Source organism: Saccostrea cucullata, unplaced genomic scaffold, assembly GCF_032062105.1.
Source record: "Saccostrea cucullata isolate Sc308-1 unplaced genomic scaffold, CSIRO_AGI_Scuc_v1 ctg250, whole genome shotgun sequence".
In the NCBI taxonomy this organism is placed as follows: Eukaryota; Metazoa; Mollusca; class Bivalvia; order Ostreida; family Ostreidae; genus Saccostrea; species Saccostrea cuccullata.
This window is the reverse complement of record NW_026925488.1, coordinates 163834-185815: the sequence shown is the minus strand read 5'-3', so window position 1 is coordinate 185815 and position 21982 is coordinate 163834. Positions and strand designations below refer to the sequence as shown.

Below are 21982 nucleotides of genomic sequence, written 5' to 3'. Positions count from 1 at the left end.
AAGCACAAATGAAAGATCAGTGAAATTTATTGTGACCTTTTTTTTCATTTATTGACATCGATGATATCATGTTAGTTTCTCCAATCAACCCCCCAATGTTACTGTTGATATGTTCCCTAATAATATAAATACACTGACCAGTATATTCCATGATCATTTAATTGCACAAATGCGTTGGCATGATGAAAGGTTCAGTGCATTAGTATATTGATTAAAGAGCAAACTCCGGTCCATATAAACAGAATGCCAAAAGCCTAATTTCCCCCTCAAGATTCAGCTTATTAATTATTTCACCTTCACATTTTTATAAAAAGTTCTGTAGATTGAAATTTTATTTCTTTTTAAGATTCAATTGCACAAAATATATAGAGATAACAAACAGTATTAAAGCTCGAAAGTCCATAAAACATTACAAAATAGGAGCAGAGCAAACATCCAAAACATCACAGGTGGGATCAGGTGCCATGGAGGAGTGAGAATCCCTGCCCACTGGTCACACCCGCCGTGTGCTCCTTCTCATGGCCGGAAAGTAACGGTAAAATCCGTCGCCAATTCAGTTTGTATATATATATTAGTCTAATGATCAGTATGGATTACGTCAGTCAGCATTTGACTTAATGATGAATTGGTTTTGCTGACTAGATCATTGTATCGACCACAGAACTTACGAAATGATGACGTCAACCGGGACAAGTGATATTCAAGGATTGCACCATTATTGGGATTTGATACATACATTGTATTTTCATATATATGAAATTATTAGTATTGTTATGTAATTTTATACGCATATGAAATCTAAATTTAAATGGTCTGAATTATTTGTGGTTGGTTCACGGCAAATTATCACTTTTAAAAATATTAGTTATGTAGACATGTCGTATGTGCGAAACTAGTAACTCTGTTACCAATTGAAAATGAAATCAAATATCATCATCAAACAAATTTTAAAACTTCTAAAGATAAGCAGCACAATCATTGAATAATTTGTCAGATTAATGTAGTTATATTCTAAAACATATTCCTAAACGAACACTTTAATTCCGAATTTTATTGGGTAAGTGAAAATAAATGAAAACATTCACATTTTACATGGACAACTTTTGTTGAAAAGATAAAATGTACGCGTCGTGATCAAGGATCTCAATGACTGATTGCCAAATTTGGACTGCTTCATCCATCATCTGATTCTTCATCTGATATTTCATCTTCATCATCATCCAGTTTATCATCATCATTATCTATGTCACATTCATCTACCAAGTTTGTTTCCAAGTTCAGAACTATATAGAAAACAGTATTTAAAATATTAAAGCTGAATCATTTAAAAATATATCTGAAAGGTTTTTATTTATGATTTAAGTTATTATAGCTGAGTATAAATTACTTTTTAAAAACCTACTGTTATGTTCTCACTGAAGCAATAGCTCGTAACATTGATTGAAACAATCGTCATAAAAATATAGGACATTTTCAGGTATATCTATTATTTCTAAACTTTGTTCCTTACCCATCAATGGGAAATTGACTGACATTTTATCTTAATTTACCAACCAGCAAACGATTTCCATTGACATCAATACTGTGACCACTGCAATTGTTAAATCTCCTTGAGCTTCTCACCTTGACCGGTAAAAGAGACCTGATCGTGAATGGCTTCCTCACGTGCATCAGAAGTTCCTTCTACTGTCCAATGTATAAGTCTGGCAGGGTTAGATTCACAAGAAACAAAGCCTCTATTACCGTCCAAAAATAGCACCCTTGATATCTGAAACAGTACGTACCAATATTTAAAATTTCCATTTGAATAAAATACAGTTTGAACGTTAAAGTAGGAAAATATTGAATTTAAATTAAGTCATCTTAATGAAGTAAGTGAACACATACATACAAGTACTCACGCTCAGACACATATACATACTCTTTTTACTTATACTCAATTTTACTAGGATAGTATACTAACTTTTTTATCAAGTTTGAATGATGAGACGCTTTGAAATGTGTCCTTACTCCAAACTCGAAAGGTTCTTCCAGTATCGCTTTCACCGTTGGATAAAAAGTAAGGGTTTCCCGGAGAAGAGATTAAATCAGGGGATGACGTTTGTTCGCCAAGTCTTTTTAATACTTCACCTAAAATACATTGCCAAATTAGTTAATATATCATACCTTACAGAAAGATAATTGTCTCTAGTAAAGATGCGGTTTGACCGAAATTATAATCAGAAAATTAATTGATTAAAATGTAAACAATTGGATTAAGAGCATTGAAAACACCGGCCCCTAAACAAGGCTAACAAGGTCAAACAGAGATTTAACAAAAGGCTTTTGTCAGATGTTCGTGTATCTTCAACTCATTTGTCAACAGCCTGCCTCGATCAAGATTTGTTTGTACGTAGAACTTGCTCTGGGTATTGAATATATTATGCAGGTAATAATGGCACATCTTAATCCTTAGATCAATTGGATTTTTGGTTTAAAAAATCAAAAAAGTAAGGAGAGAAAACGAAAACAATCTAAGAATCCTACAATTATGTGAGCAGGGCATTAAAAAAAAAAAAAAAAAAAAAAAGAGATGGTGTCAATTGCCTAGGAGGAATAAGCATCCTCGTTCAATCGGTCACATCATAAAACGACCACAGATTTATAAATTCTGACTTTAAACTATACTGTTGACATCTTTTTGCAACTTATCTACGAACAGTCTAATTCGTTTACAAAAATTGCCTCACTCATGTACTTAGTGCATGCTCTTGGGTATTGAAATCGTTTGGAGATGTAAAAGCTATATGCAGGTTAAAGCAGAATAATACCAAGTAATGAAAAAGGCTAAAGGTAACGAAAATAGATCGATCTCATAAAAGTTAAGAACAATAAAAATCTGTAAGCAGGGTATAAACATGGTCCCGTGGAAATTCCACAGGTGGGATCAGGTGCTTAAGAGGAGTAGGCAATCCCTGTTAAACACTCACACCCGCCATGTAACTTCAGAGTACTTTTGTGTAGAATTAGAGTAATTTTTGATAGGGATGTCAACGAATAGTCGACTATTCGACTGTCAGTCGAATGGACCGACGATCGAATAAGGAAACAACATTCGAATATTAAATAAATGCAAGAAAATGGGGTGATAATGAAATTTTCATCTCAAAATTGAAAAAGGGTCCTTCCTTAAACTATACAGTTGAATAGTGTATGTTTTCAGACGAACAAGAGTCACAGTATACATGTATAAATAATTTTCCACATTGTCCATATGGAAAATACAGTAATTACATACGGCGATTATTATTTCTCAGTCACTGACTTTTTTTTGTTATTGTACGTATTAAATTATGCAACACTATACTGGACTATAAAATTATTTAATTGACTTGTACCAGTTATATTTATAAACTCTAGGAATTTCAAATGCTTAGGAACACACAATATTTGCATAGCCGTGAAGTTTTAAAGTTCGATAATTATTAAAACAACAATCTTACATAAAAGATATTTTGATATATAGCATAGGCAATCATTAATTAAAAAACAGTATTTAACATTTTCATCGTCGGTGTGGATAGTGTGTATTTACAATTCCCCATTTCCAATTTATTTCAAATTTTCCATTTTATTTTAATTAATAAGCTTTCAAAAAAGTGTGCTACAAAAAATAATAAATGCTCCGAATAGCCGACTATCATTTGAATAATGCTATCGAATGTTCGACTAAGGAAAATTAATATTTTGACATCCCTAATTTTTGAAGAAGTAATTTTGTTGAGGACCAATCACAATATAGATTTTTTTTTCTATTACAAAAGAGGTTAGTTTGTAATTTACCGCGATAAATTCCGATTCTTAATTTTCTCAACTGACATTTGTAAAAGGAAAAGAAAACGACATGGTAGAGGATTTGCTGGACTCGGCAGTATATCTTATTAGGATTCTCATGAAGTTTAGGAATCCAGTTCAGGAGGAGTAGGTCGACCTCACAGGGACATTGGTTGACTAGAATGTTTAAAAATATTAAACAATGGACATTTTATCACTAGAGAGTGAACTGTGATATGTATAATCTGTTTTTTTTAAGTTATCCATCGAATGTTCAAAACCTAGATAAAAATCCAACAAGATACTGACCTGTGTACAAAACAAGTTTTCCTTCTTAATTAAATTCTTACTTTTTATTGTCATTAATATAGTTTATTACTTTTTTTGTTACTTTAACTACATTCTTTAATAATACAATACCTATCATTTATATATCAGTAACCTGTTTTGCTATTCCATACTCTCATGCTTCCGTCTTCGTGCGATGTCACGATATTATTGTCGTCTAGAATATCAGCGCCAAAAATGGAGATTTTGCTGGTTCCTCTTAAAATTGTGTTTTCTGCATCCTGGTAGCGATCAAAAAGTTCGATTGTGTTTCCTTTGAAAAAAATATAAAGGTTAAATCATCAATAGAACAGAGTCCCTAAAACAATTGATTTTGTAACCATAAAAATAACATGTACGTTATTAAACAATGTACAGGCAGCTACTCCATCAAAATACCGTATTCTGCGAAGGAACAAGTATAACAGCTGAATAACAAAATCATTAGAAACTATTTTCCTTAATAAATTTTTCCGCTGGAGAAAAACTCGGCTGTTTTCATCTCTGGTACAGAGTAAATGTTTTTACTGAACAATGATAGTGAAAGATGCGTTCGGTTAAATTTTTAATTTTGGGTTTAGAATTGATTTACTGTAGATGAATGGTGGAAAAGTTAAAATGTGTTAGATATTTTTAAAAACTTAATTTCTTTTAATAAAATTAAAATTCAACAATAATATTATATTTAAAACGAGTAATTAAAATGGGGGTTAAATTTCTATGTAGATAAAAACCGTACGAGATTGTACATCGTAGACGACTGAAATGTACACTCTCTTAGATCCGGGTTTGTATCCTTTTGGTGTCTTCCTTTCCGTAAACAAGATAAACGAGTCATCTGGGGCGATCTTTAGCTCAAGCAATGTATGAGTACTGAAGCCAAGCTCAGAGTACATGTCTATGATATACCGTTCCTGACGACTGGCGATGTCTATAACAGAGACTCTCGGGGATTCCTGGTAAAACACCAATAATAGGCTCCCCCGGAAACCAGACTAAAAGATACAAGCAGGAAATTTATTCAAACACGTACCTTAACTTTTTTTTGAAATTTTATTGGAGATCAATTAATTATCAAGTATTGGACAATTTTTAGTGCAACAACAATATGCCTCCTTGGAACGTATCTTAATAGAAATATTTTGCTTTGTTGCTTTGTGAAAACAAAAACAATTAAACAAATATGCTTATTTCACCACGTGTGCGACAAAAAGACCCACCATTGGAGCTAAAACTGATCCCTGTCACAAACACTTAAAATAATTCATTAAAGAAGAGATTAATTTTTTTTCATTCTTCAAGAGGGTGGAAAAACCATTTAACAGTGAAATGTTTATTCTATGATTTTATAAATGAAAAGTCATTTCACGGCATATACATACTTCGAACATTTCTATTTTCTTGGAGATGCTTTGGGGTATTCTTATGACACACTTTGTACGACCAGTCTGGGAACACTGTATCTTGATGTGAGAACCCCCTCTTGTTGTTGTGGCTATTTCTGACAATGAATTGTATAATACAGGTTATCTTTGAAAGATAACAAAATTCCTTCTTTCAAATGCTTCGAACTTTAATGAAGGGGATTTAATGGACTTTTGAGCTACTGAACTATGTTATTTAAAGCCATTAGTCTTCATTTTCAACATTTTAATTTACAAGAAGATACGGGAACAAGCGAGGCGTGGAGAATGCCTATAGCTTTAGATATCAAGAAATCATATTCAGTTTGTGAAATGAGTATCTAAATTACTTTCTCATTATTAAAATTTATGAAATTATGAGAAAAATACCATTTCCGGGAGAGAAAAAATCTCGGAAAAAATTATTCTTTAAATAAAATTTAAGATAGTATTTGAGGGATTTGAACTCTAGCAATAAAAATCCGAAGTATCATATTGCTTTGAGACTAACGCATTAACCACTACGCTACATGGCTTATGATTGTTGCATAGTAAGGTATGGTGGGTCTTTGCTGCATGTTTTCGTTATTCAAAAACCCACTCATATTGAAAAAAAAATGTTTAAGTATGAGAAAATTATCTTTTTATTCTCTTTAGTGTGTTTTGGCTTTTTCATACGCAAACAATTCAGTCTTTGTGAGATTTTTGTACATTGTAGAGATTTTTACGTTGAGTATGCTTAATGTCAGATGAAAAATATCAAGGAAAAATTAAATATAATTGAGATTTAGTTTTTCACTTCACATTTGTCGCACTATAGGCACTTCGTCCGCCTTATCCACCCATCTTCTTTATTTCAACATGAAATGGAAATACAAGGAATCACTGTCTAGTCAGTAGAGTAAGCAAGGGAGAACAACGATAGTTGTAAACGTGGGATAATTTATGCAAATTACTCTACGTTTCCAACTACTAGTATTGTTGAATCCCTGATATACTCTACTAACTGGGCAGTGATTCCTTAAATGATATTTGCCACAAATAATGATTATGAGGACATACACAAAATACAGTTCCAACAAACTCAAAATCATAAGCAATCACCTTAATTGTCAGAAAAACGGAATCTGGGAGAATTTTACTGGATTCAATATTGCTTATACCTTGTCTTTCAGAAAATATGGCTACCGGTGCATATTTGGCAGTTCGACCTTGGTATGTGACCGTTGGTTTCAATGTTTCCAAGCTCACGTTTTTCAGTTGTCTTGAGTGACTTCGCATCAAAATCGTTTTATCCGAAATAAGACCCTTTATCCTTGGACGGAAATCAGATCCATACTGCATTGTAATGATTTGTTAGGAATTAAATAATGCATATAATGGAAATATTTGTTTACCCATAGTTATAAAAATGGCATAAAGATTGTTGATATTCTTCATTAAAAGACATAATAAAAATAATACAAAATAAGTATAGAAAATATATATACACATACAATGTAAGAAAGTCACGATCAAAACGTGACATGACAAATATATTGAAAAATTGTGAGAACGTTAAGAATTTTGAATACAAACTAAATGTTGGAAGACTAAAAAGCTTGAAACAGTAATTCTATAAATATTCTATTATGTAGAGAGGTTTGAAATAATCTATTTTAGTCTATACCAACCTTCTGGTCTTTGTATAATTTGGATTGTCGAACTTTGATTTTCTTCACTGCATGATGAACCTGTATATAATGGTCATCTTTGTGACTTGTTAATGTGACCACGTAGTAGCTATTAGGTATCTGCATCAAGTCGCTGTTTTGGGATAAAAATGTGTCAAAAGCTATAATTTAATCCTAATCAAAGCCTTAATCAGTTAAAACATCAATATCCACACTGGAGATAGAGAAACTATGCTTACAGATGATGCATATTGTCGATAGATCTTAATGCCAAGTTTATCGCCACAGCAACAATTTGTTTTTCTTGTAAGCTTTTTGTTGAACAAATTATGCTGCATGAAAATTAATTTAAAAAGATAACAAAGGAGCACAATAATATATATTTTTTACTACACCTGACGGATGTTCCAATGAATCCGTCCATCTGACCCTTTGCTTCTTCACCGTCTTTGTCCCAAATCCAGATACCAAAATCGCCACATATTGTGACAAAAGTCTTTGCATCCACGGATTGAACATCGTGAATCGAGTGTGAATGGCGGAATATTGCGGTCCTCTCCCAAGTCTCCAGGTCGTAGAGAAGGACATAAGAATTACAGGGAGAATAAAGGAAACGACCGTCATTGGATATCTTAAACTTCTCAGAAACCAGTTTGGAGTTCCCTGCCAATTAAGCAAAATGTTTCCTGTACTGTCAGCATTGTTTTTATTTACGTTTTGTTAATACTGATACTTTTTAGCAGACTGAAAAACGCATTCTTTTATTAATTCATTGATTGTGTGAAAAGTTGAGTCCCAGTTGAGAATATTTCACTAAAATAGATACATTCATTGAAATACCTGGAATACACTGTATTTTTTCCAACGTCCTTGCATCAAAGAGAATGAGATCATTTTGCATCATTGAAGCAACAATAACGTGTTTGTTATCCTTTGTGATTGCAATGGCGTCTATTTCTAAATTATCAGTCACGTCAATTTCATGCTCAATGTCCTGAAATACGCGACAAAACTTCGATGTTGTTTTAGACTCGAGATCCACCATAGTGAATAACTTTTTACTATTGTCTACCAGAGCCATGAACGTGTCCGTCCCTATAATAACAAAATTGCGGTGTTTCAAATATGAAATACAAAGGGATTCATAGTGTATCAATAATTATTGTGAAATTTTTTGAAGGGATTATCAAAACATCAGAAAAATGCCATAGAGAATTGAGATAAATATCTACATGTACTAGTAATTTCTCTTGCATTTGAAAGTAGTTTCTGAGTCTTTAGACAGGATGGACTCATCTGAACACACATAAAATAGCATTTATTTATAATTTATTTGAAAAATAAAATATTCAAGAAGAGAATACAGATTAATGCTGTAAACGTGTATTATTTTTTCCTAGTCCATAAAGTACCTATCAAAAGAGGATACGTCGTTTCAGAAGACGTTATTTGTTACGAATCTGTAAATCTCCATAAATCTTACCGTAGCTGACTTCCATTCTATAACTGTACATATTATCTGAAAAATAAATTATGTACATATAACATATACTGAGTATAGCATATATACGTATACATATAAATGCCGTACTCTTTTAAAATGAAAAATACAAGCAAAAACGCATATAATCTGAATACAAAGCAAAACCCAATATATATAATCTTTATGATAAATTGCTATTTGAATGGAATGTCTGCTACAGCTAGAACAATGTCATGAAAAAAAAACAACATTTAAACAACATCGAAAGGAGCCAAATCCCCTATACATGAAGGAGACCAGTCAAGAAAGAGTTTTAAAAAGATATATCACGTAAAATAAAAAGAGAGGGAAATTCTTTTTGCAAGAGACGCTTTATATACAAACTTAAATCCCTTGGGTTAATTTAGGAAAAAATAGTATAGTAAATCCCTGGTGTTGACCCATCGTATTTCTTAAGTAAAAAAATGATCTTGCTGGAAGACTTCAGTTCTTCATACATTTTCTATGTGTTTTCGGAATTGACATCCAAACTTCTTGAACAGATAGAGCGATATATTTGTTGAGAGAGGACGGACTTGAATCGTAGCTTGAGGAAAGAATGCTTTAACGCACATGTCATTGAAATTTTTTTTTGCATTATTATGTGAAATGGATAACTTTAAAAATATGGTATTCTCTACTTTAAAAACCAATTGACTTTAACATAGAGACATACCGTTCTTGTTGTATCCATTAGGATCCGTAAGAATCGTTCCTTGTGTTGTTGTAGAATGTGTCAGATTTCCATCACAAAGATCATAAAACTGGAGGCGATCATCTCTATACAGACACAAGATAGTCTTCTCCGGCCCTCCAATGCAGTACAGTGAATAAAGATGTTCCAGAGGAATAGTCCACTGAATATCGCCGTAAAGGGTAAGAGCCAGCAGTTTGTCTGATGTTCGGACTAGAATGCCCGTGTCGTTGTTAATAAAATTAACATTTCTGACCAGCTTATCAAGGTCCTCTATACTTCTTATAAGTTTTCCTCTTTGGACGTCCCAGAGCTTCACTATATTACTTAACGCACCTGTTAGGACGTGAAATTCGATGTAGTAATGTTTCTGCTGAACGTATTTAACATATTGCATAAAGGCTTCTATCTTTCACAATTGTTCATCTTGTGAGTTGGTAAATGTTTACCAATCATACAACTCATTTTTTTCTAAATTTAAAATCAATTCTTGTATCTTGATGTTTCTTTTCAATATAGACAAAAAAGATGTACATTCATTACATTTAGTTTTAACGTACTTTATAAAAAATTTAACTCAAAAACCTTGAAATCGCTTTATTAATTTCTGCAGTCGATTTAAGCGATCTGAAGGCACATGGTGTCTCCAAAATTTTGGTTTGGACTGAAATCATTTAAACGCCATTCACGCACTTTGAGGCAAGACATAATTTTAAAAAGATTTTAAAATTATAAATGAAAAAAACATTATTTTCCTCCCTTTCTAATGGAAAACCATCGAAGTTTTACAATACTCCTTAAACGTTGCTAGAAGGACATGGTCTAAGGCAGTGGTCTTTGAATTAATTTCGCAAGAACTGATCATTTGAATATTTACTTGTGACTACTGTTTTGCCATCACGTGACATGTCTAGGTACATGACATCTTCATCATCCCCGTGTAGGGCGTGCTTCAGCTGTCCACCCGGCCGCCTCAGTACGGACCTGTTAGTCTGTATATACGTTACGCCCGAATCTCTACACTGCTGAAGAAAATCTTCTGTTTCCTGAGTAAGAAAAACAGTGCATCATATTTACTTTGCCGTAGAATTAATGTTTTAAAATGTATGTTAAGAATTTTATAATTAATTGTTTTTTCGAAATCTTAATCCATTCTAGATTGTAGTTGGGAAAAATTAGAATATTTAACTTTGGAGTCTAGTAGAACATTGATCAATCACCACATTTCAGGAACAATCTATTCTGTGATGAGAACACATGATCGAAAAGTGCACAAATGTCTATTCTACTTTTAAGTACCTTTGTATCCAGAGCAGATATCGGCATTAATTATTTAATGTAATTATGTACCTCAGTACACGGAAGACGACCCAACATCTGAGACACCAAGGAATCCCTTTCATTCATCAGGACACTTTCGGAAAGTTTCAATGTTTGGAGTATTTGGTCAATTGCTTTGTCGGATGGAAAAACATCAGTAGCAGTTTCAAAGTCCTCCAAAAGCTGCCTGAAAGCAGATAAACCATGATATATGAAATGTGTTCACACTCAAGGTATTTCTTTATCTAAACAATCAACACTTTTTTTAAAGTCTTTAATACGCAGAACATCACCTATCAGATCCTAAAAGTTGAATTGGTTACTGCTTATTTCTTTTAATTAATTTAAAGATGGAAGAATAAGAGAGCTCGACAGTCAGACGAAAGGGACAGGGCTTAATTCTTTTAATTAATTTAAAGAAGGAAGAATTAGACAGCCCGACAGTCAGACGAAAGGAACAGGATAAAATCAATATTCATCCAAACTTTCTCTAGAAAAGGTTTTATAATAAATCTGTACTTGCCTGACAGAGGTGCCCTTAAGCCTTTTTATCAGGAAATTAAAGTTAAAAAGGCACTCTTGTTTGCTTTTCTGCAAATCCAAAGACATAATTCTATGATATGCCAAGTTATTTAGTTTCCGGGTGTTATAGTGGTCGCCATTTTGGAATGGCTGCTCTGCAGCCTGTCTATCCGCTGAATCAGTATTACCCTGTCGATCTGTGTAGGGCTTCATTTTACCTACGAATGAGACAACATGACTTTTATTCTTTTTTTTTAAATAAATCAAAATCACATTTGAAAATATGCTTTACAAAATTACCAAATGTGAAAAAAGGTTATTGTGACCGATACTAACAAATGCTTTAATACCTTCAGCCCAAGCTCCACTGAAAAAGTCCGCCAACCCAGCATGAAGGTTTTGGCGGGCGTCTGTATCCGCACAGTAACGGTCATAGGCAGCCTCAGAGAACTGTCGGTGGTACCAGTACATCACCAGTATACCGTCCACTCCCCTCTCAACTTCAAAAACAAAGCCAAAGGTTTGTTTCAAAAAACATTCACTAACATTACATTACTTGAGCAAAGACCTTTTGATTTTGAATATTTACTTTAATTCTTGTTGATATATACTAACATACCAAGAATGCTGATATGCTTTCTTTTTCAGACGTACGAAAATGTTTAGCCATTATAATGTAGATATTACAAATTGTAATTTATATAAGAATTTACTTTAGACATGTCTAAGTGTATAACCTATGTAATGTTTGTCTTCCAAAGAAGCCTTTAATCTGACAAGAAGCAATGGCGGTAAACGACGTACAGGGGGCGTCCAGTACATATACACGTCATTTAATACGTCATCATCACATGACAAAATGTCTTCTAATTCTGCTTCTGATAGTCCAATCTTTGCTTAATTAAAAATAAAATAATAAAGATGAATTAAATAATAATACCTTAATTAATATTTAAATGTAAATCAGCTTTAAGCATCATTTATAAATTAAAAAAAAATAACACTGTATGAATCAAAATCAAATCTTGAATGTATTATCATACGTCGACAATGCATCTATAATTAAACAAGGCTTTTATGCCAGCAAAGAAATATTTTTGTCTCAGACAAAAATAAATACTGTAGGTTCATTTATTCTAATTGATTTTCTACACACTGTAAAAAAAACCTGCCTAGACCCCTTTCTTAACACACCTCATCATATCACCCTTTCTCGCAAACCTCTGTATATCTTTACAACTATAATGGATATGAATAATATATCAGGGCATCAATTACATTGAGAAAGCTCTACAAAACCATATTATTTCCTAACTTTTCATTTTATTACTACCTTTGGCTTCGAATTCATCACATACCAGCAGTTAGATATCCAAAAGCCCTGGACGTCAGTAACTCTCCGTGTAGAACCTCCAATCTTTGGAATAATCTATTGATGCTAGCACGCACGGTTTTCTCTAAGCTGTTTTGGTCCACCGAATAGTATGATGTCCAAGTACTTGCAGTGTCGTAGGAGAGTTTCAAGAACAGTGCCAATGGGGTTTCATTGAAAGCTGAAATCAAGACGAATCGCTGCTCAGGGGTCAATGTTCGGTTGTCATTTCCTAGCCAGCCGTTTATTATTTGATGGATATCCTCTTTAGTGAATGGCCTGAGTTGTAAAAAATTTGTGTCCTCTTTCACGACAACCTGAAACAGAACTTCATCTTTTTAATTTAAAATGTACTGCAAGTTATTCCCCTGTTTAATTTACTTTGAGAAAGCTTCTGTAAGTTTTTGGTTTTTGAAGAGAAAAGCAAGGTCTTTGCTCACCTTTAACTTTCGGAAACACTCATATTTTGCGTCTTCTAGTGTGGAAACAACCAATTTGACGTTGTCTGGAAGATGTTTCGGCAACCAAAGCAACTCCCTGGCACCATTTGAGGCACTGAATTGATCTAACGCGTCAATAAACAATACGATCGGTTTGTCCTTCGAAACGTCTATAAGACTTGATTGAAAATCAGACAATATGTGCTTAAAGTCACCCTGTGAAAATATAAAAAGTATAATTATTGAAGAAAAATTGAGCTACTATAATTCGGGAATAAAAAATTGCAATATTTCAGATGGAGTACCAGGTATTCATGCTTAGTAAACGTGCTCTGCATTTTTTCAACCGTTCATAAATGCAAAATAAAAATCATTTATTCTAATATTAAAATCTGAATTAACTATTCAACCAGTGGGTGAATTCTGTCGTGGGACTTTAATGGATACATTGATTAAAATTAAAATTGATTATGTTTATTGATAAATGAACATCTACTACTCCGCTTACCGGTGTCACTTTTTATGAGTAATAAAGGGGAAACACATTAATGGATATATGACCTTGTCAGCAAATACTAAGTACAATTTGTCAGACAAAGAGTACACGGCGGGTGTGACCGGTCGGCAGGAGATGCTTACTCTTCCATACCTCCGATCCCACCCCTTATGTTTCGGAGGTCCGTGTTTGTTCTGCTCCTATGTTGTATTGTTTAATGGACCTTTGAGCTTAAATATACTTTTCGTTATCTCCATATATTTCATAGATATTAGTTAGTTAAATATATATATGAGTTAATTAATTATAGAAAAGTTTCTGTTGGCTTTACCTCTGCCTTAAAGGCGTATTTTCCCTTTGCTTCTTTAATTTGTTGTGCTAAGTACTGAAGGAAAGGGATGATGTCCGTGCTCTCAGATGTGGTCCCAACAAATCTTTATTAAGTATTGGTAAGATCAGGATAAACTTTTAAGATATTTATTAATATATGTAAGTATCCACTTCTCGTAGATAAATACTGGGCATTATATACTTAAAACAAAGAGAAAACAATTAAAAAGAATGACACGTAACTTGAAAGAAACTTTCCTAAAGATCTGTAACAATGATACTTGTTGGACTCATCTTAAAACTCTGTGAATGCTTGTGATTCTATCAAAAATACAATTATCCATGTATTTACCTCATGATTACTGATACGTTTTCTGTTAGCCAGGATTTTGTCCGTGAAGCCGCCATCGCCATGAGTGTTGTTTTCCCGGATCCAGAAGTTGCATGATCAACGAATGGACATCTGCTTGTTCCTTGTAAGTAGCTTTTGATTTTCTAAAATGTACACAGACAATACTTTACTTTTGATCAGCTAAAAGTTGCTTTTTGATTAACTTTCTCAATTCATTGAACTTACACTTCATTTTCATTTCGATTATACATTTACTGTGATTCATATGTCAGACCTAAATTTATTTAAAAGAAAATCAATATTTATCAACATAAGCATCAGTCCCTTGAAATTTTATTCATAGTTGGTTGTAGGAAACCTTTTTGAAATAAAACAATTTTTAAAACGACCTAACAACTACTCTCAGAAAAAGGATCATATCCAAGGCGAACTACGAGCCTATAACTGCACATATATATGAAAATATAACCTGCAAGTCTTGATCACGCCCAAACGCTCGGGATTTTTTCCGACAAAACTCGAGGTGCTGAAGACACTCCTCTAACATTGGTTCTCGTTTGAACTCTTTTTCACGTTCCACAATAGCTTTGTCAATCATGGTCAGCATGAGATGTTCAAAATCCTCATTTATTTGTTGTAGGTATTGCTTATGTTCAGGAAGAGAAGGATCAACGCCTATTTAATTATACAAAAATATATAAATATCTCGTAATGTACTTTGATGTATAAAACAAGAATTATATGATATTAGATCCTGTAAATCAAAATTGTTTTAATTCATAAATTTTATTTTTGCTTTCACATTTACAGACTGTACAATATATTTGTTTACATTCAATACATGCTTTCAGTTCTCCCTTGTAATTTATACTATACAATTAATACAATTCTTATTTGGTATATACTAATTCATGTTCATTTCAAAAAGCTGAAGAAATATATGACATTCCTATATTATATGAATCTTTACTGTGAAAACTTTATATATATATATATATATATATATATATATATATATATATATATATATATATATATATATATAAAGAAATCATTTTTTTTGGTAAATTATAGTTAAATATACTTAAAAAATATGAAAAGTTCAACATGTTCAAATGACAGGAATAAACCTTCAGATGTTAAATAACTTTTAGTAAATTTAACAATTGTAAGTCTTCAGTCCTCAAATCATATGAAAATGTATTTAAAGACCAAACAGACAAATAATACAACTTCAAATTGAAACAAGAGAGGCCAATCATATATAAAACATCTGCCTCTAAAAAAATTACAGTTCTAGAAATGTTTCCATCTTTCAAAGTTTCCTGCAGAGAGACATATGCAAACAAAAAATCAATATTTACTCAAAATCCTTCGAGGAAATAACAAGAAAAATAAAAATATATGTTTCATAGAAATGTTCATGATAACAGACTTGGTAAATTTTGACAATAGTAAAGGCTGTTTGAGCTTGAATATGTTGCATTATCTCCATGTATTTCATTAGCTAACTTTAAACTCTCACCTTTCTCTGTCCACGGAATGACGTATTCATGGATGTTGTCAGAGGGCAACGAATCCACCATTTTTTGTTTAAGGTTGTTTAAAAGTCTTCGAGAGTTCTGCCATTTTTCTTCCTGACCCAAACATTCTGTAAGTATAGAAATGTTTTCACCCATTTCCTCATTTCAATATGTAGCTTACTGAGCAGTCCTTGTAATCAAAAAGATGTACACACTGGATAGTTTTGATCATTTGTTTTTTATTTGTTTGAAAAAATGCATGCTTCTTTCTGTTATTTTTTTAACCCATAGTGGTATGAATTTATAATCTTTTGTGTGGGTTTAAAAAATTATTACAGATGCCTGTTAATGCTTGATTTATTTATAGATTGACAAATAAAAGATAAAATATTTAAAACTATAGGAACGCACCTATATATCTGGACAGTTGCCAGCTCGGTTCCACGTTTTCTATATCCTTTATAGTTCGTTTGAACCAAAGACATCGGTTGCTTGCGTTGCTACACTCCAGAATCCCTTTGAGGACTTCTAGATGTGTAACTGTAGAAAAAAAGAAAGAGGGTTTGACATTATCTGCTGCTCCATTCTATTTCAAATATTTAAATTTTTGGGCTTATCAATGCGAATACAAAAAGATTTTATTAAAAAGCACCTTGTATATGTTTATATTTTACTTGATATGATATATTTCATAGCTTTCTCTTCTCCTAACTCTTTCTGAGATATATCTATCAGAATTTTCTGCAGAGCATCGCTTTCATTCCACCATACATTTTTGGCGGCTTTTTTCTTTTCTTGATCATGTGACAAGTAATCCGGAAGTAGTTTACTAATCGTTTGGAGCACGCAGACAGAAGGTAAAGCGTTGTCATCTCTCTTGTACCATCTAAAATCATAAATGTACCATTATATTTTAATGTGCACTACAACTTAAAGGAATAGACAAAATTTATGATCTCCTCGCCTGGGGACCATGAAACTTATGTTATTGATTCAATTACAGCACAAAATTACACTTTACATGCTTACTTTCTTAAAAGCTCTTTATCATTTTGATTATCCGTTCCATTCACTTTTCCCAAAGGAATTAATAGTGGAAAAAAGTTAGTTAATTAGAAAATGAATAAATAGATATACATGTATAGTAAAATGAATGATTATTTTGATTTCCTTTCTTGTAAAGTTGTCGTTATTAATTTTAAGACTTTACTTTCACCAAGCTGAATTTCATTTTGATTCCTTAGAGGACAACACATATATTTATATGGCCCCCAGATCTGATGTCATTGATTCAATTTTTGGTTCACAAAATTACTCGTAAGTAATAGTAACTTTACATGCTTACTTTCTTAAAAGCTCTCTATCATTTTGATTGTCCGTTCCATTCACGATAATTTCAAATTCATCTGCATTTATTTCCCTTGGCAATGAGGTGTAACCGTATTTGTGACAAATAAGTTATTTGTTCGGACAAATTAGATATTTGTTCGGATTAGAAATTCGACGATATTCTAGAAATGAAGAAAAGTTAGTTAACAAATAAGTTACGAATTAAAGTGAATAAATTAATATATACTAAAATGACTTATTCGTTCGGACAAATTAGTTATTTGTTCGCACGGAATAGATATTTGTTTGGATTTTTGATTTCTATTCAGGAGGATTCATCCCTTTTAATACATAAATAGCTCTTTGGACCTTGACATACACACGTTGCAACTAGACATGTGCAATTAAAGTCGTATGTTGATTGTAAATATTCGTTAATTTCTATACCGGTATATATTATAGGCCTAAAGTCTGCCATTCTGAAAGTATATTATCTGAGAGCCCACTAGTAAATTCATCAGTTACTTCTTATCAAACATCTTTTCACTCCCATCCCTGACACACTATGATTTGTCATAAATAAACACCATCTGATTTTGCTGGTGGTGTTAGGCACTCCATGCATGATATAAGGTTTTATTATTAAAAATCAAAGTGTGTCAACTTTGAACTTTTCCTGTGTCCCTTTTTTTTTTGCTTGTCAACTTTTCAGGTGTATTTTTTTCTCAGTTACTTTCAAAAACGCTGCTACGTGGCTGTATTGTATTATATTAAATAAACTTCGGATTCAAAATATGAAGCCTCTCATTCGATGGGTCTTAATTTTTTTAAGGTGGGGCTTACTAGCTAGAACATTTGTAGTTTTGCTTCTATACCGATGTTTCCACATCTAAGTATTTTCTGATAAAGGAACAAAAAGAGGGAATCTCATAAGTCCATCTCCAATGGAGATGGACTTAGATCGTTAAAAACTATTATTAAGTATCTATGTAAATTTTATTTTATATTTAAATATCAGAAAAGTGCATGAATTAAAACATGCAGGTATAATATTGACCAAATTAAACACACGTCCCTTTCCGGGAAAAGGATAAAAAAAATAGATGAATACATGTACGTTCCTAGAAAGCGCAGTAAAATTTAAAAACACATCATAATTTAATGCAAGTTAAGCTTCTCAATGATTAAGACAATCGATCGTTTTTTTAAATAGAGGAGGGGGGGGGGTTGTTACTTGAAAATATTTTGAGATTCATTCATTCATTCATGATTTATTTCCCCATAAAAGGGGTTTGTTTTATCATTCCCCTTTCTAGTGAGTCATTGGCCTATTAAACCTTCGCACTGGTATTCAACTGTAAAAGGGTATAAACAAAATTAAGAAATGCTGAAAGTGAAATTAAATAGTTTGTTCGACTACATGTACCTCTCCAATAAGGGGAGGGGGATATAACTATGCTCTGTAAATCAATGGACACCGCATATGTACCAGATTTATTGATTGAATGTTTTACGCCGCATCGGAAATATTGCAGCCACAAATCGGCGACATGTGTATCAGAAATGTATTTAAAAAATCATTTACATGTCATGATTAATAAATGCACGGTAGTGAATATGTACATAAAAAATATAAGAAAGAGATCAACATTAAAACGACTTATCTTCAAAATATTTCATTAAAGTTATTTTGCTCAACATATAGAATGAAACTTTGTATCTGAATAAGCAAGAACAAGTAGCTGAAATATTTGTTAAAATAATTATGCTATTAATTCGTCCCAACAAATAACTAATTCGTCCGAACGAATTTCTAATTTGTCCGAACAAATATTTAATATGTCAGAACAAATATCTAATTTGTCCGAAAAATAACGACCACTATTGAACATAATTATTTCAATAGTCCGAGCAAATAACTAATTCGTCCGAACGCATTTCAAAAAAAATTTTTGTCCGAGTATGCAACAAATAACTAATTGAAATAAAAATATTTTTTTTACCTGGCCCTTCACCACTATTGAAATAATTATTTCAATAGTGGTGTCCTGACAGTTGCACACATTTTCAACAAATAACAAAGTTTTCAACCAATATTTGTCCGAACAAATAACTTATTTAACCACTTTCTGAAAATAATTATTTCAAACAAATAACTTATTTGTCCGAACAAATTTCTAATTCGTCCGAACAAATTTCTAATTTGTCCGAACGAATAGTCCGGTGGAATTTGTCCGAACAAATATCTAATTCGTCCGAGCAAATAGCTAATTCGTCCGAAATTCAAATTTGTCTGACACAGGTTTCAACCACTGTTCGAAAGAATTTTCACTTTTGAAATAAATATTTTTTTTACAATTAAAGTTATTTTGCAAAGAATCAAAATATAGAATGAAACGTCTTGGTGCAAATCGGTGATTGAAATATTCTATTTGTCAACAAATAACTAATTCGGTGCTAACTTATTTAACATTGATATTTAATATGTCAGAACAAATATCTAATTCGTCCGAACGAATTTCTAATTTGATTTTAAAATAATGGTTTCAACCACTGTTGAAATAATTTTCCCTTTTGAAATAAATATTCAATAGCAATTAAAATAGATTTTAAAATATTGATTTCAAAAACACACAGTTGCTGACAATGATTTTATTAACAAAAAAAACACATTGCAAACTCTATAGAAGTATCACAAATATTAAAATAAATATAAGGATGGATTGCACATTTTGTTTTCTAACATTTTTTTTTGCAGAAATTTCAATTAATACACGGACACTTCAATCCTATTGAAAACTACTTTCAAATGGGAACATTATTTCAATAGTGTTAGCAGCCTATATTTGGTATTGAAATGCACTCCAATCCACTATTGAAATAATTATTTCAATCGTGGTTGTATTTCAATAGTGGTTGCAACCTCTGTTTGGTATTTAAATGCACTCTCAACAACTATTGAAAAAATTATTCCAATAGTGGTCATATTTCAATGGTGACTGCATACTATGTTTGTTATTGAAATGCACTCTCAACCACTATTGAAATAATTATTTCAATAGTGATCATATTTCAATAGTGGTTGCATACTATGTTTGTTATTGAAATGCATTCTCAACCCCTATTGAAATAATTATTTCAATAGTGGTCGTTATTTCAATAGTGGTTGAACAATGCTTTCCGGGTTTTTTTTTGTTCAAAGGCAATTAGAAAATTTTAGTCAAAGAACTCAAAATTGTGATGTAGTGCTAATGGCCATTTGATTCCCCCCTTTATTTCATGAGGTGTGTACTTGTATATTACCTGTAAATTTACTACCAATGCTGTACCTGAAATGTTTTACTAGTGTTGTGTCTGTTTACCTGTAAATGTACCAATTAGTGTTTACTTGTAATCGTACTACTAGTCTTTTACTTGTAAATGTACTACTTATGTTTTACTTGTAATTGTATTACTAAGTGTTTACCTGTAAATGTACTAATAAGTGTTTACCTGTAAATGTACTAATAAGTGTTTACCTGTAAATGTACTACTAAGTGTTTACTTGTACATGTGTTACATTAAAAGTTTAGACTTTATCAAGTTAAACTTATCTATAACAGTCTGTGTTTACCTGTAAATGTACTACTAGTGAAGATGCGAACAATCTTTGCTGTAGATAAGTATTCTTGACTCAGATCTCCGCTAACAACATTAGCTAATTTAGAGTAATTTTTCCGAATTCCAGACATGGTAAGTGATATGCTGACTTTAAAGTCCGTTAATGAGTCAAGTTTAGTCCCTCGTATAAACATGTCCTGAGTGATCTGACCGCGTCTTATGGGAATTGATATCTCATTATCTTTCTCTGTTGGTCGGTTTTGATTTGAGGGAGCAGTCGATTTTCTTTGTTGATCCGTAGGTATCTTAATATTGCTTTCATTTCCCTGCTTTCCATTGGCATTTTGAGATGCTGTTATTTGTTTGTCTTCCTTTGGAACTTGAATATTCTTGGAATTACCATTCATCGAATTTGCCGATGGTGATGATTTATAATTTTGATTCCTAAAAAAGATAAAAGTTTTGAAATCATTGTTCACCTAAAGGCATTTTAACTGCTGAATACTTTACAGTTCAGTGACTCTTTTCACAAAAAAACTTACGACAAAGACTATTTTTTCCTTTTCCTTAACAAGTATCTATATAAGCTGTAGTTGGTTACCAAAGTCTTGCATTTATAGTCGTAAGATTTGTTTTGTTAAAAGGGCCAGATGTAAATATTTTTACGAGGTCAATATGCTTTATTAAACCCATGACATCCAGTCTCACCATTTAGTATAAGCCATAACTTATAGCATGCCTTATAAAATCAAGGATACATGGGCGGATCCAAGATATGACTTTAGTGAAACACTTAAACTAAAACTTAGCATGTAAAATTGCTGGAATTCATTTTATAGAATATACAGTTAAATCTTGTTGTTATTAAATATTATGTTCATAGGTTCAAACTGAAACAATTATTATAATTGTGTACAGAAAGACTTAGTATTTCGATAAAATAAGTTCAGCTTCCGTACTTTTAAAAGCCATTTTGTAAAATTAATGGAATGTACCATGTTAATTTCGCAATAAGACAGTGAAAGACATGCTTGACCTTTATGATTTCCTGGTCCGTAATCAATGTAGACAGTCGGTTTATGCTTTACACACGCAAAGAATATATACATCTTACCTCGCAAAAGAACCATTTTCTTTAATTTTGTTCAGGTAAGCTCTGTACATGCTTGCCCAATTGAAAGATGACCATAAGCCCCTGATTTTTATATGATGATTGATGCTACAACATTTGGAATCGCCATGCTAGGTATTAAATAGCAACCTAGT

The 21982-nt window shown here is 32.2% G+C and overlaps 1 protein-coding gene across 1 annotated transcript; it reads right to left on the bottom strand.

Moving 5' to 3' along the window:
• Nucleotides 1-1100: 1100 nt before the first annotated feature.
• LOC134268973 (uncharacterized) lies at nucleotides 1101-21123 on the bottom strand. The gene is made up of 27 exons (XM_062751199.1): nucleotides 20730-21123; nucleotides 16817-16859; nucleotides 16462-16673; nucleotides 16199-16327; nucleotides 15790-15915; nucleotides 14734-14939; nucleotides 14265-14407; nucleotides 13914-14016; nucleotides 13087-13302; nucleotides 12633-12963; nucleotides 12012-12170; nucleotides 11625-11774; nucleotides 11272-11492; nucleotides 10783-10935; nucleotides 10310-10478; nucleotides 9415-9768; nucleotides 8700-8735; nucleotides 8057-8311; nucleotides 7612-7879; nucleotides 7217-7349; nucleotides 6707-6881; nucleotides 5523-5641; nucleotides 4880-5135; nucleotides 4256-4414; nucleotides 1964-2130; nucleotides 1624-1768; nucleotides 1101-1283 (listed from the first exon to the last, which is right to left on the bottom strand). The coding sequence occupies exons 1-27, from the start codon at nucleotides 21121-21123 to the stop codon at nucleotides 1174-1176; spliced, it is 4932 nt and encodes a 1643-aa protein (XP_062607183.1). The 3' UTR covers nucleotides 1101-1173.
• Between the last annotated feature and the right edge of the window lie 859 nt (nucleotides 21124-21982).